This window comes from Monodelphis domestica, chromosome 1 (genome assembly GCF_027887165.1).
Source record: "Monodelphis domestica isolate mMonDom1 chromosome 1, mMonDom1.pri, whole genome shotgun sequence".
In the NCBI taxonomy this organism is placed as follows: Eukaryota; Metazoa; Chordata; class Mammalia; order Didelphimorphia; family Didelphidae; genus Monodelphis; species Monodelphis domestica.
The window spans coordinates 460,342,217-460,355,050 of NC_077227.1; the positions used below are offsets into that span (position 1 = coordinate 460,342,217).

The window sequence follows — 12,834 nt, forward strand, 5'->3', positions numbered from 1 at the left end:
TTGACTTTTAAAAAAAAATGTACATTGAGGAGGGAGAAGCTAGATGGCTCAATGAATAGAGAGCTAGATCTGGAGTCAGGAGGACCTAGGTTCAAATGTGGCCTTAGATAATTCCTAGCTGTGTGACCCTGGGCAAGTCACTTAAGCCACGATTGCCTAGCACTTGCCCCTCTTCTTAGAATTGATACTAAGACAGAAAATAAGGGCTAAAAAAAAATACATTGACTTCATTAGTCTAGGAATTGTTAGGCTCATGTTTGAGTAAAAAAAGATCATGGCTGTTAAGTGCTTTCCAAACTTTAAGTGTTATGAATGGCAGTTATTATTTCTAGCCTCAGAACTGCCACTAGTTCATGGTATAACCTTGAACAAATCACTTAAACTCTTTTTCTCATTTCTCTACAAAAATAAGGATCACAGTAGTTGCCCCTCCATATGCCTTGGGATCATATACATGAAAGTACTTTGGAAGAAAGAGCTCTCTAAAAATGTCTGGTGGTATTTCTGAAACTTATATGTTCAAGTTAGGTATTTCAGATTTGTAGAGCAGTGAGTCAATTCTATAGCATCGGAACAATCTGTGCCTTGAGCAGTGTGTTTTTAGTCTGTCTTTCTTGGAAGTAGCAAGGTTTGGTACAGAGAACAAAGCCTGGATGTTTAAACTGGTGTGCCACAGGCCCGAGAGAGGCTCCTATTGAGAATTTATTATGTAGGTTTTTCTTCTTCTCTGCCTCTTCCCATTCCCAATATAGCCTTTCTTCTGCAACACCCTTCCCCCCACCCCCCTGCCAAATAATCTCTGAACCAGTCCCTAGACTAGCCTGGGAGGGAGAAGCTTTCTAGCCTGAGGGACTTCTGCTTTGTCCCAGTTGTAGGACAACTCTGTGAGAGGCAGACAAAGGCATAGGGACCCATGATTGTACTAAAGAATTCCTTTGCCAATTCCTGGGGGTAAATGTGGCTTCCAGTAGCTTTCTCTCCCTCCTTCCACCTGTGATTGCCCCTTTCCTTTCCTCATGTCTCTTGGGAGGCACATTTTCAAGTACGGACAGCTTTCGTTTCCTTCTCTCCCACCCAGAATATCTTTCTTTGAAGCCCACTGCTGCATGCATGCAGTCCTCATGCTCCACACACCACTCTGCTGCTCGCAATCACTCCTCTTCTGTTTGGTCCATGTCCAAACCACACAATCCATGCATCTTATTTTAACTTCACTTAGATCTCTCTTTCTCTCTTCTTATAAAAAGGCCTTCATTTTTAATTTATTTTTTTTTGCAGTAGAAGTATATATAATTCCATTAGGCTTAAATTTTTGCAAGCATTTCCAATCTCTAACAATGCGCGGTATCTTCAAGGTAAGACCTCAGGTACTCAAGCTCCCCTCCCCTGCACACCTGAGGTCCCACCAACACTTCCATGGTGGCACCTAGTATTTGGATCCCAGAGAGCACCCCCACCCCTATCCCAGGGTCTCACACCTGTCAGCCTCTTCACCCAATTCCACCACTATCACCCTTCCCCATGGAGTATCTGGTATTTCTGCAAAGAAACTTAACGCCCTCCATTCTGGCTTCACTGTGGTGTTCAGAAGAGGAATTGCCAGAGAGTCATTGTTTCCCAGAGTCAAAGATAACATATATTGAGCAACTTAATGCAAACAAGCTCTACTCCTGGGTGTGGTCCCAATTTCTGCCTGAATTTAGTATAGGAGTTCTTTTTTTTCTTTCACCCACAAATATTTTGACACTGCCCCAACCAGATCCCTTTGAGCTTTTGGTTCATCAAAACCAGGGTGGGGGTGGGGGTGGAAAAGCTGCCCATGCCCCTTAGCTGGCAGGTCTAGGTATCTAGAATTGAAGAGCAGAAAGATATCTGAAGGCCAGGGCCTTCCTCTGAAGACTCACTTTGTTTTTCTTTCCTCTACCTTCCCCAGGAGCCACACACATCCTAACCCCACAGAAACTGCTGGACACTCTGAAGAAGCTGAATAAAACAGATGAAGAAATTGCCAGTTAAAAAAGCCAAACCACCCCTCCAAAAAGTGAATAATCTCTATGGCTCTTTGGCAGCTTCCTATGGCTGGTCTTAGATGTTACTTTGCAGTACCCATTCTCATCTTCCATCATTCCCCACTGCACGCCCTGACTTTCCCACTTTGGTCTTGTGTTTAATGAAGCCTTCTTCTTGTTTAAAACAAAGGGAAAAAATGCGTTGTGTTTATATAAAAGAGAGGGAGCATAGGGAGAAATTCATTTTCAAGTGATGCAATGAGATTTTCAGACTGTAATGACTGGACACCTCCTCTCTCTTCCTCCATTACATATGACATTGTGACCTTATTCTGACCCCAGTGCAACATGAATGCTTGATGTGGAAACTGCTTGAAAACAGATAGGTAGAAATTTGGTTTTTAAAAATTCCTTTTCTTTTTTTCCTGGGGGTGGGGGTGGATGCAGGTAGAATTGTTCCCATTCTTGTTGGGCAATTTTTCTTATAGTAGAGTTCTGTGTTCTTGGAATATGTTAAAATGCAGATTAGTACTTTGTCTCCCCCTCCCATCCCCCATTGTCTCTTTTGATCCAGTTATACTTGGAAGTAGAAATCAGGTGACGTCTAGTTGGTCTTATGGAGACCGTGACCCTTGCCTTTGCCCAGCACCTGATGTCTCCCAAGAGTACAGCTGCAGTCCTAGGGTAGGGCTGTGCTGTCACACCAGACAGTATCTCTTCCTTCCTAGAAGGGAAGATGACCTTGGTGTGGCCACATCTGTCCTCCGATGCCCTGCATAGTGCTGTGTAAACTGAAGGGAGGTGTGTCACTCTCATTGACAGGAAATCAGTTTTCTTGGAATTTTAATATACAAATCAGAGGCCCCCAGGCTAGTCAACTGAACCAAAACCATAGTCTTAGTTTTCCTTGGAGTTCAAAGTGACCTGGACCCACATCTCCCTTATCCAGGCATACCTGCAATAGATAAATACCTAATTCTCCTTAGGGTCAAACTTGGTAGAGAAAATGATAGAAAAGGCTCTGGTCCCACACAGAAGGATCTTGAGTCCCAAGACTTCAATATATTCACTTACCTGCAGACCAGATGCATCAGATAGATTATTATAGATTCTGTCTATAGCCCATATGCCGGAGAACAAAATCCCTTTCTGGAAATCTTCAGTTTCATATTACAGTAATTGATTTTCCATAGTGTGAGTTCTGATGACATCATGCTTATGAGAATTTAAAAATGCAAATAAGGCCATTTCCACCTTGTATTGAACTTAATTCTAAAACAAAACAAGGCAGTCTTATTATGAGTCTGGAGGCTCTGTGCCGCTTTGCATTCAGCCCTGTTGCGTGTACATTATCTGTTTTTGCTGTCATTGTCCGGTAGTGAAATGCTCTGGCAGTGGGAGTCCCCCAGCCCAGCAGCCCCTTGCCCCTTCATCCCAGCCAATTGTGTGTATATTACTTAATGTGTCTTGTGATGTTGTTGCAAGCTTGATGTATGGTAGCTTAATTGCAAGCCTTCTTCCTTTCCTTTCTTCTCCTTCCCCTCTTAGATGCATTATGGTGTTTTCTTATCTTCTTAAGGCATTGAAACCTTCCCTTTGCACTGAGAGAATCAACTTTTTGCCCTTTCATTATTTTCAGACCTGTCTCTTCTTTCCCTCTTTCCCCACTTTTGAAGATATTTTTTCCCTTTAGGGCAAAAGCTATAAACATTTGCACTGATTTTTTTTTTAACTTTTGTTGCCCTTGGTTTTGTTTTTCTTCCTTTGAAATAACAATGTACATGCTTTGGGATCTTGTTTAAACATTCTGTTTTCCTTTTTTCTGTTGGTTATTTATATGAAAATAATTTATCAAAAGGAAAACTTAAAAAAAAAAAAAGCTAGTCTGTCTTGAAACTTGTTTACCTTGAATTTACTGGAATCTCAATGTTTGAAAGTGTTGAAGCACAAACATGTATCATCTCTATATCTGTTCTTCTGTACTAAAGCACTCAAGTCTATGAAATAAATAAGCTATTCATGGCTCACGGGAGTGACTCCTGGTTTTGTTTGGCTTTTGGAATGGAAGCGGGCAGGCTCTTTTCATTTGCAGCCTTGTGTGGAAGAAACTGATACACCAGGGCAGACACTGGTGTTCTCTTCTTCCTCTTTCAAGGCCAGATGTGTTCGTAGTACTTCCCCTTTAGAAACTGCATGAATCTAGGGACACTCCACAGTCAGCCTTAAGGTCTGTAGCAGCAGCTGGATACTTGACATCAGACACACCTTCATTATCTCAGTTGCCTCATCTCAACTGTTAGGTCCATGGAATGCTTCAGTCATTTGGAGACCAAATGTCATAAAATGGGAACCTTTGTAAATATTTTTGAGTAAGATTCATGCCGTAATAGCGTCTTCATAAGCTTGGATCATTTTATCCGTTAACATGCCCTTCCTCATGCTCCTCTGCTCTCACATCTATGTTACTTCAAATATCATTCAGTCTCCATACTGAGTTGTGACAAACCCTTTTCAAAGCTGGAACATGGTTGTTTATATCCAATTTCCTAGGCTTTTTGCAATCCAAACTTGTTCTCTTGCCTCTTAAAGAGTTTGGGATGGAGTTCAAAGTGGTTGTACTAAGGAGTCTCATTTGCGCCTATGTTTTCTGTAGAGTAGAATTCAATTTTAAGGGTTTGGGGAACCCCCCAAAACTCCATTTATCTTTCATAGGCCTTTATTTTTCTTTACTTAGTTATTTTCCCCCTGGACTCCATGGTGGCATTTTTGTGATTTCATCTGATCTCTCTTTATTTCTTTCATCTTTTGCCCAAAGCACAGATATCCAGTCTCCCAAAATCCAAGTAAGTGTATTATAAAGAACAAAAACCTTAAATTTATTATGAAATTTTCCATTCTCTATGCAAGCCCAAGACTTGAGTTGCCTTTCTTTTGAATTTCCTCAGTGATAGAAAACATTACTTTCTTTTGTTTTTACAAGAAGTCAGTAGTCATTCAGAGCTGAGTCTGGTGGAGAGGGGGTGGTCATTGAAAAAACTGGTTCATACTATTTGGGGTCACCAATGAAATGTCATTCAAAAACAAGAAAAAAATATGTATGCAATTGTGAGTTGAACCTGAAGGCAATTTCTAAAGAGGACCTCAGAAATAGCAACATTAGTGGACTGAGTGTGTGGGCTCCTGGGGAAAAATACTTTGAACAAGACTCATTTGGTATACTATCTCATTTTTTTTGTTAAGTAATTTCATTAATCTCGTAGTCATGTATACTATCTTTTCTGTCATTTCATACATGTTACTCATTTTTCTAACTAAATTATGAACACAAGGGCAGAGACCTTGTCTAATTCATCTTTTTCTTCCCAACAGCACCTATCTCAAGGCTCTGCCTAAAGTAACCTATTTCAATGAAGGAGATTTTTTTAATTAAATGGATGTTTAAATGGTACTGGGGGGATCTTGTAGATGTTACACAATTTAAATTTCATCAAAATCTGTGAGACTTCTAAATTGAGGTTTCTCAGAAACATGGCTATGCTACCCAAAGTTGAAATTTATAGATCAGAGTGATGGCTTCGAGTTGATAACACAAATCATTGCGTATCAGAATCTTTAACTCAATCCCAAACACATCTATGAGAGGAGAAGGAGAATCAGGGCAAAAGAATTTCAGATTTTATCCTAGATCATATTATTTCTCCCTGGCTTACATGCTACGTATACAATACTCCCTGCCATTCCCTCCAACTAAATCATGGATCATATCTCCCACTTCCTGGTTCTCCACCAATGAATACTCCGTACACTGTTGGACATGAGACAGATGCCCCAGAAGTGCTTACAGAAAGAATTCAAATAAGCGGCATAATGATTATTCAGTTTGTAAAATGAGTTGTCAGGTGGTAGGACCCAGCCCATGATGATGACTTATACTATTTAAGGAACTATGGACCCCAGAATTTAGGGAGCATGAGTTAAATGAGCGTGACAACACAATGCATTTTGACTGTTCTCTGGTGCAATTCTTTCTCTGTCTATTGTGTCTTTCTTCTTCGCTGACCATAGAAGGGGTATGGACATAGGAAAACTGCTTTATTTAAGCAATTCAGTTGATTGTGCTGTTGCTTCTGTTCCTGGCAGAAACTATGTGCCTTTGCTTCCAAAAAGGGGTTTCTTCTCCCATCCCATCCCCTGTCTACCTACCTTTAGGCTCCAAGAACTTAAGTGTGCATTGCTCTATGCCATCTTCTGATTTACCTTGACTAGTTTCTCTTCCTATTCAGAGAAGGGCCTGTAGTCTACTAGAAGGCAGATAGAGATTGCAGAGGAGCCCTCTTCCTGTTCCACAATGTTTTCGGTCTCCTACAAACTGTACAAATTTTAAGAAAAGTTAATAATTACATGCACAGGAGTGCACATGTGTGTGCCTCAATGATTTCTATAGAGTAAATGCCCAATAAACGTTTGCTTCATTACAGCACTTATTTAACACCTCTTAAGTACAAAAACACCATGCTAGGCACTGAGGAAGATAGGAAATTTTAAAAAGGCATGGCTTGGTCCCAGCCCTCAGGGAGCTTACAATCTAGTACAGAGATTAATTGAGTGAAATTACAAAGCTATTGGGAAATGTGCCATAAAGCACCATGACAAACATTCCCATGTCTGCTCTTTAATAGATAAAGTGGGGGGGGGGAACCCATTCATCAATGCGAATCTTAAACCTGATTAGTTGCATCTTTTTGTTCTTTGGAGATTTTGCTCAGTGTTTGCTTCTATCTAGTTGAAAGGGAGAACCAAATTGTTTATCTTTGATAACTGACTAAAGCATCAATGCTGTATCTAGTTGGTCCAACAAATAACAAACCTATTGAGAATTGTATTATTTCCTTAAATAATGTTTTTTTTGGATTTTAGCATTGAAAGGGATCCCAGAAGTCACCAAGTCAAACTTTCAGCCCAGTGCAGGATTACCTTGTACGTATTCCCTGACAAGGTGATTATCAGCTTGATAAGCTGATCTGTCTCTATGACTGGGCAGCCCTAATTGTTAGAAAGCTGTATCTTGTTTTTAAACTAGATCTGTTCCTCCTTATTGCTTCTACATACTAATCTTATTTTTGCTTTCTGGAGGAATACAAAAATATGTCTAGTTTGGAAAACAAGACCTATACTTTTAAAATCAAGACTCTCATCCCAAGCTCTTTTGTATGACCTTGAACAAGTCCCTTCTGCTTTAGGCCTCAACTTCATCTGTAAAATTGGGGAGTTGGCCTAGAACAGGGGTTCTTAACTCTTTATATCATAGACCCCTTTGGCAGTCTTCTGAAACCTATGGACCCCTTCTCAGAATGGTTTTAAAGGCATAAAATAAAAGGATTATAAAGGAAATTTATATTGAAATAAATATATAATTTTCCCCATACAAGTTCACAGAATTCCTAAAATCTCTCACTAGGTGTTTGAGATTCCCAGATTAAGAACCCCTGGACTAAATGATCTCATAAGGAGTTCTTTCTAGTGTATAAGCTTCTATGTCCTTATAGTCTATGTCCCATTGTCTGCTAAGTCCCCAGTTAGTAGTATTGACAATAAGACTGGAAGCTCAAAGGAAAAAGAAATCACTGTGGGATGAGATGGTCAGGGATGCCTTGATGGAGGAGATGAGCTTGGCTCTACAATGTCACTAGGCTAAATGGTATGTTCAGCAGTTGCCTTTTTATTTTGTTTTAAACCTTTATCTTCCATCTTAGAATCAATACTGAGTGTTGGTTCCAAGGCAGAAGAGCAATAAGGCCTGGGCAATTGAAGTTAAGTGATTCACTCAGGGTCATAGAGCTAAGAAGTATATGAGGCCAGATTTGAATCCTTCCAATTCCAAGCCTGGTGCCCTGTCCACTGAGCCACCTAGCTGCCCCAGCAGTTGTCCTTTTAAAAATTTCTTTGTGAGAAAAATACTCATTGCACAATCCTCCATAAACTTTCTTTGCACCTCTCAGAGCAATGTGCTGTTTCCTCTTTACCCTCCTTTATGTCCCAGAAGGCAATGTCAGCACTCAAAGATAATTAGTGTTATTTTGTATTCTATGCTGGCTGCATTGTTGTTTTTTGCTATTTTAGGAGTAACTAGAAGAAATGGGAGAAGAGAGTCTGATTTAGCCAGAGGGGAGCAAAAGCAGCCAGCCAGTGGATCACCAACAATGAATTGACCAACATCCTGAGCCCCTGTCATGCTGGAACCTGGACACTTACATAGGGAGGCAACAGGTCACCAAGAAGGAAGTGGCTCTATCTGCTGCTGACATAAAGATCTGAGACTAATATGCATAACAGCCCAACACTGGCAAAATGAAGGGGCAATCTGGACTTCTTTTCACTTGGTTCAATAAAGCATATTTCTTTGAGGGATAGGAAGGAAATTGTGGTCCACTTGAAGGCTGACCCTACCTAGGGATGGATTTGGACAATGAAATGAGAGTTGTGTAGCTTCTGAAGTAGCCACAATCTCTTTATCTTGTTCTGTCCTGAGAGCAAGACTAGTCAGGAGACCAGGGCATCTTCTAATTGCTGTCCACAGTGAATCCAAGAGAATGCACAATCAAAAGTGTTTAATGACCGATGGATAGGGCCACCAGGGATAGAATGTAACTGTAGGGCAAGAAGGAGGAAGCCGAGGATATCTGGTTTCTGCTCAAATCATTGGCAGGGAAGCCACTTGATGTGGTGAGGAAAGGAGCAGGGAGTCAAATTAACCACTGCATGGAGGTAACCACCAGGTCACCTTTTAGAGACCAAGTGCCCAAACTGAAACCGTCATACTGCATGTGAACCCCTGCTCAGGGGAGAGAGGAAGCACTCCCATTGGGCTGCTTGGTAGAGGGGTGGGTCATGTGAGGATGTCCTTAGATACATGGAGAGGGGGAGGGGAGCAGCCCCTTCTGGCATGTGTGCCATTGGTTCACCAATATGGCTAGAGCATGTTGCCTCTCTTTATACTCTAGGACAGTGATGGCAAAGTTTTAGAGAGGTGGGTAACATGAGAAATGTCCTCAGGTGTGCATGGCAACGTAGAGGGAAGTATCCCAGCCCCGTCTCTCTATGGCTTTCTAGTAACAAGCTCTGGAAAACTCTGTGCTGAAGTGACAGACAGTGCATGCTCACAGAAAAGGCTCTGAGTACCCCCTCTGGCATGTGTGCCATGGGTTTGCCACCATGGCCCTAGACTAGAAGTTTAATCTGCTTTGCTTGATAGCCAGTTTGGGTTTCAAAAAGTTTGCTTCCCCCCCCCCCCCTTTTCGGTGACTTTCTGTACTGAAAAACAATGAAGAAGAGTCCTGGGCAGGGCGTCAAAAATCTTAGGCTCTAGTAGCCTCAGATACAACTATAGCTGGGGCAAGGTCACTGAGTCTTGGTCCCAAGGTGAAAATGGCCCGAAGGGGTGAGATGAAAAATTAAAAAGGCCATTAACAAGAGTCTCAGATGCCTCTAAGAAGATAGGGTAAGGAGAGATGGTGGGCAACCCTGATGACAGGATGATTCAGGAACATACACTCACTGGAGAAGCATCTGAACCTTTGCTTGGCTATCTTGGGGTTCTTTGGGCAAAAAGAAAAGAGACAGCAGAAGCCATGATGTGATCTGAGTTCTGGCCACACCTAGGAGTAGGGAAAGAGCCCAGCTCTGGTTCTGACCCTGGCCAGGCAAACTAGGCCCTTCACTTTAGGAGAGGGAGCACCTGGGTTTCCCCTCACGCTGCCTCCTTATTTATGACTAGATCACAGAAGAAAGCCCTGAAGTTGGGGCAAGATGGAGGGCTTTGCCTTCCGAAGGATGCCTTTTCTTCTTCTTGCCCCCCTTTGCCCTATCCCATCACCAAGAGCTCAGTCTCTTTCATTCTCAAAATTTCCTGAAGTTAAGAAGGAGAGCAAGTGGACTACAATGAAAGTGTGATGAGCTACTTAGCCAGATGAGAGGCGCCCTTCCAGGCATCTTGGTCCTGTGGGAGACAAGGGAGAAGTTCATGTCCTCCCTGCATTGTTCACCCTGGGAGAGGGGTGGGGGCACAGTTCAGGCAGGGCAAAGCAGAGGGCAGAGCCAGCCAACCCCTCAGCTCCTGATGAAGAAACAATCATCCTTGGGGATTCCTCTGCTTCCTCCTAGGGGATCTTTGTTTTCCTTCCAAGCTTTTCCCATCAAGCTACAACTTTCCCAAGGAGGGGGAAATCTAGGGGCAGGGCTCACCCGGAAGAATCAAGGGGCATCCCTACCAGCTTAGCTGTTTATTCTGCACCATGAGACCAGGAGCCACTGCTTTGGAAGAACCAGGATCCCACACTGCCAAGGGAAGCCCAGTTTCACTACCTGCCTGAAGGAGTGCTGGCTGGGGAGTGTGGAGACATGGTTTCTGGTCCCCTCCCTGACAATAACTGGGCCACTTCAGCTCTCCTCTCAGTAGTCAGGTTTCTAGGATGCCACAAGTTAAGAAACTACTTTGGGGGGCAGCTAGGTAGCTCAGTGACTAGAGAGCCAGACTTGGAGACATGTAAGAATGAAAATTATGAGACTGGTCATAAATTAATAAAATGTATTGGAATTACTTGGACAGGTAAAAGATAAGAAAGAGATAGAAAGAGAGAGAGATTTAAAGGGTATTTTCCTGTTGATTCATTTAGCTTGCTTAACCTAAGGCTGTCATTAAGACACTCTCACCAGCAAGTCCGGTCAGCATGGAAACACAGAAGTGAAGAGGCTAAAATTCACTCTTGCCTCAGTTTATCAAATCTATTCTCTGCCTCCTAACTCTCACACTTGATGTCTTTAGAGTCAATTATACTTTCTAATTTGCCTGTGATGCCCTGGGGGGAAATCTAGGGGGGCAATTCAGGGAGATTGTTCAGCCCCCTGTCTAGGGATATTCTTGACTCCATTGCTATCTTTTTCCAGCTGCCTTTCTATCCTGATCTAATCTACCCAATGGTTTCCCTCAGTCCTTGCTTCTGGTCCCCATGACATATATACTTGGTGGAAAGGGGGAAGGGCAAATTTCCTTTTCATAGACAAAAGGTCCTGGGTTCAAATGTGACCTCAGACACTTCATAGCTGCGTGACCTTGGACAAGTCACTTGATAGTAAGATGGAAGGTAAGAGTGTAAAAAAACCCAAACACTTTGACTTGAGCACCAAGTTTATTAAGAATAATTAAATTTTGTTTTTCATTCATTTTAGTCATGCCTGCTTCATGACCCAATTTGGGATTTTTTTGGCAAAGATACTGGAGTAGTTTACCATTTCCTTCTCCATATCATTTGACAGATGAGGAAACTGAGGCAAACAGGATTAAATGACTTGTCCAGGATCACTGGATAATTAGTCGGATATTGGAATTGAACTCAAGTCTAATCTAACCCCAGACCTAGAGCTCTATCCACTGTAACACGTAGCTGCCCTAACTAATTAAACTTAGGAACTACCTAATAACCACTCCAGTATGGATAGCATGGCCAATGAGACCACAAAGAATCAGACACAACTGAATAACTGAACCACAAAATAACTCCCCAATCCCCAGGGACCCCAGGGTGTTCAGAGGTCTCTGGCTTTCTCCTCCTTGGTGCATGTTTACTGCTGCCCACCCCTTACTCCAGCTTAAGGCACCTTGCGTGCTGCTTGGTCCAGGTGCAAGAATTCCTGATTATTTATGGCTCTGGTTCCAGCTCTGCAACTGTGGGCAACTTGCTTCATCTCACTAGGCCTCAGTTTCTGTGTCTTTGGCTTTAATTTCTCACAGGCAAAACCCACATTTACTGTTCAGTTGCTTGGGGAATTAGAATATTCTCTTTAGCAAGATACCCCCCCCCCCCGGGAAAGGCACTAGGGTGCAGGAATGAGAGGACCCAGGTTTGATTCTCAGCTCTGCTCCTCGACACCTATATATAGGGCCAACCTCTTCACTTCTCTAGGACTCATTTTTCCATCTAATTAAATGAGAATGAACTAGATGACCTCTGAGGTCCCTTTCATCAAAAACAACAATAAATAACAACAGCTTACATTTATACAGAATTTTAGGGTTTGCGCAGCACCATACATATGTTATCTCAATTATGACAACCCTCTGAGGGAGGTGCTGACATATATAATGATATAATAATCCTTAGATGTTGTTTATCAAATAGAATGAATAATCCCTGCCTTGTAAAATGGGGACATTAATCCATTGCTGGTGGAGTTGTGAATTGATCCAGCCATTCTGGAGGGCAATTTGGAACTATGCCCAAAGGGCACTAAAAGACTGTCTGCCCTTTGATCCAGCTATAGCACTGCTGGGTTTGTACCCCAAAGAGATAATAAGGAAAAAGACTTGTACAAGAATATTCATAGCTGCACTCTTTGTGGTGGCCAAAAATTGGAAAACGAGGGGATGCCCTTCAATTGGGGAATGGCTGAACAAACTGTGGTATCTGTTGGTGATGGAATACTATTGTGCTCAAAGGAATAATAAAGTGGAGGAATTCCATGGAGACTGGAAGGACCTATGTGAACCAGTGCAGAGTGATTAATAAACAGAACCAGGAGAACTTTATACACAACAGCAATATTATGGAACAATCAACTGTGAGAGCTTAGCTATTATAGGCAATACAAAGATCCAGGCCAATGCTGAGGACTTGTGACAAAGAACGCTCTCCACCTCCAGAGAAAGAACTGTTGGAGTAGAAATGCAGATGAAAACATGATTTTTCACTTGTTTATTTGGGTATATGTTTGGGGGTTTTGGTTCTAGAAGATTATTGGCTTATAAAAATGAACAATCTGGAAACAAGTT

General features: G+C 42.2%; 1 protein-coding gene across 2 annotated transcripts in view; it reads left to right on the plus strand.

Annotated features, from left to right (window-relative positions):
* Positions 1-8,417, plus strand: part of STXBP1 (syntaxin binding protein 1) — a 92,629-nt gene extending 84,212 nt beyond the window's left edge. Inside the window, exon 19 of one of the 2 annotated variants that reach the window (XM_007475033.2) lies at positions 1,934-4,036. In XM_007475033.2, coding sequence (XP_007475095.1) covers positions 1,934-2,016 — 83 coding nt within the window. In that variant the 3' untranslated portion in view covers positions 2,017-4,036. Of the gene's footprint in view, positions 1-1,933; positions 4,037-8,129 lie in introns of those variants that run through there. The other variant, XM_056812446.1, reaches the window with a different exon arrangement.
* The last annotated feature ends 4,417 nt before the right edge of the window (positions 8,418-12,834 follow it).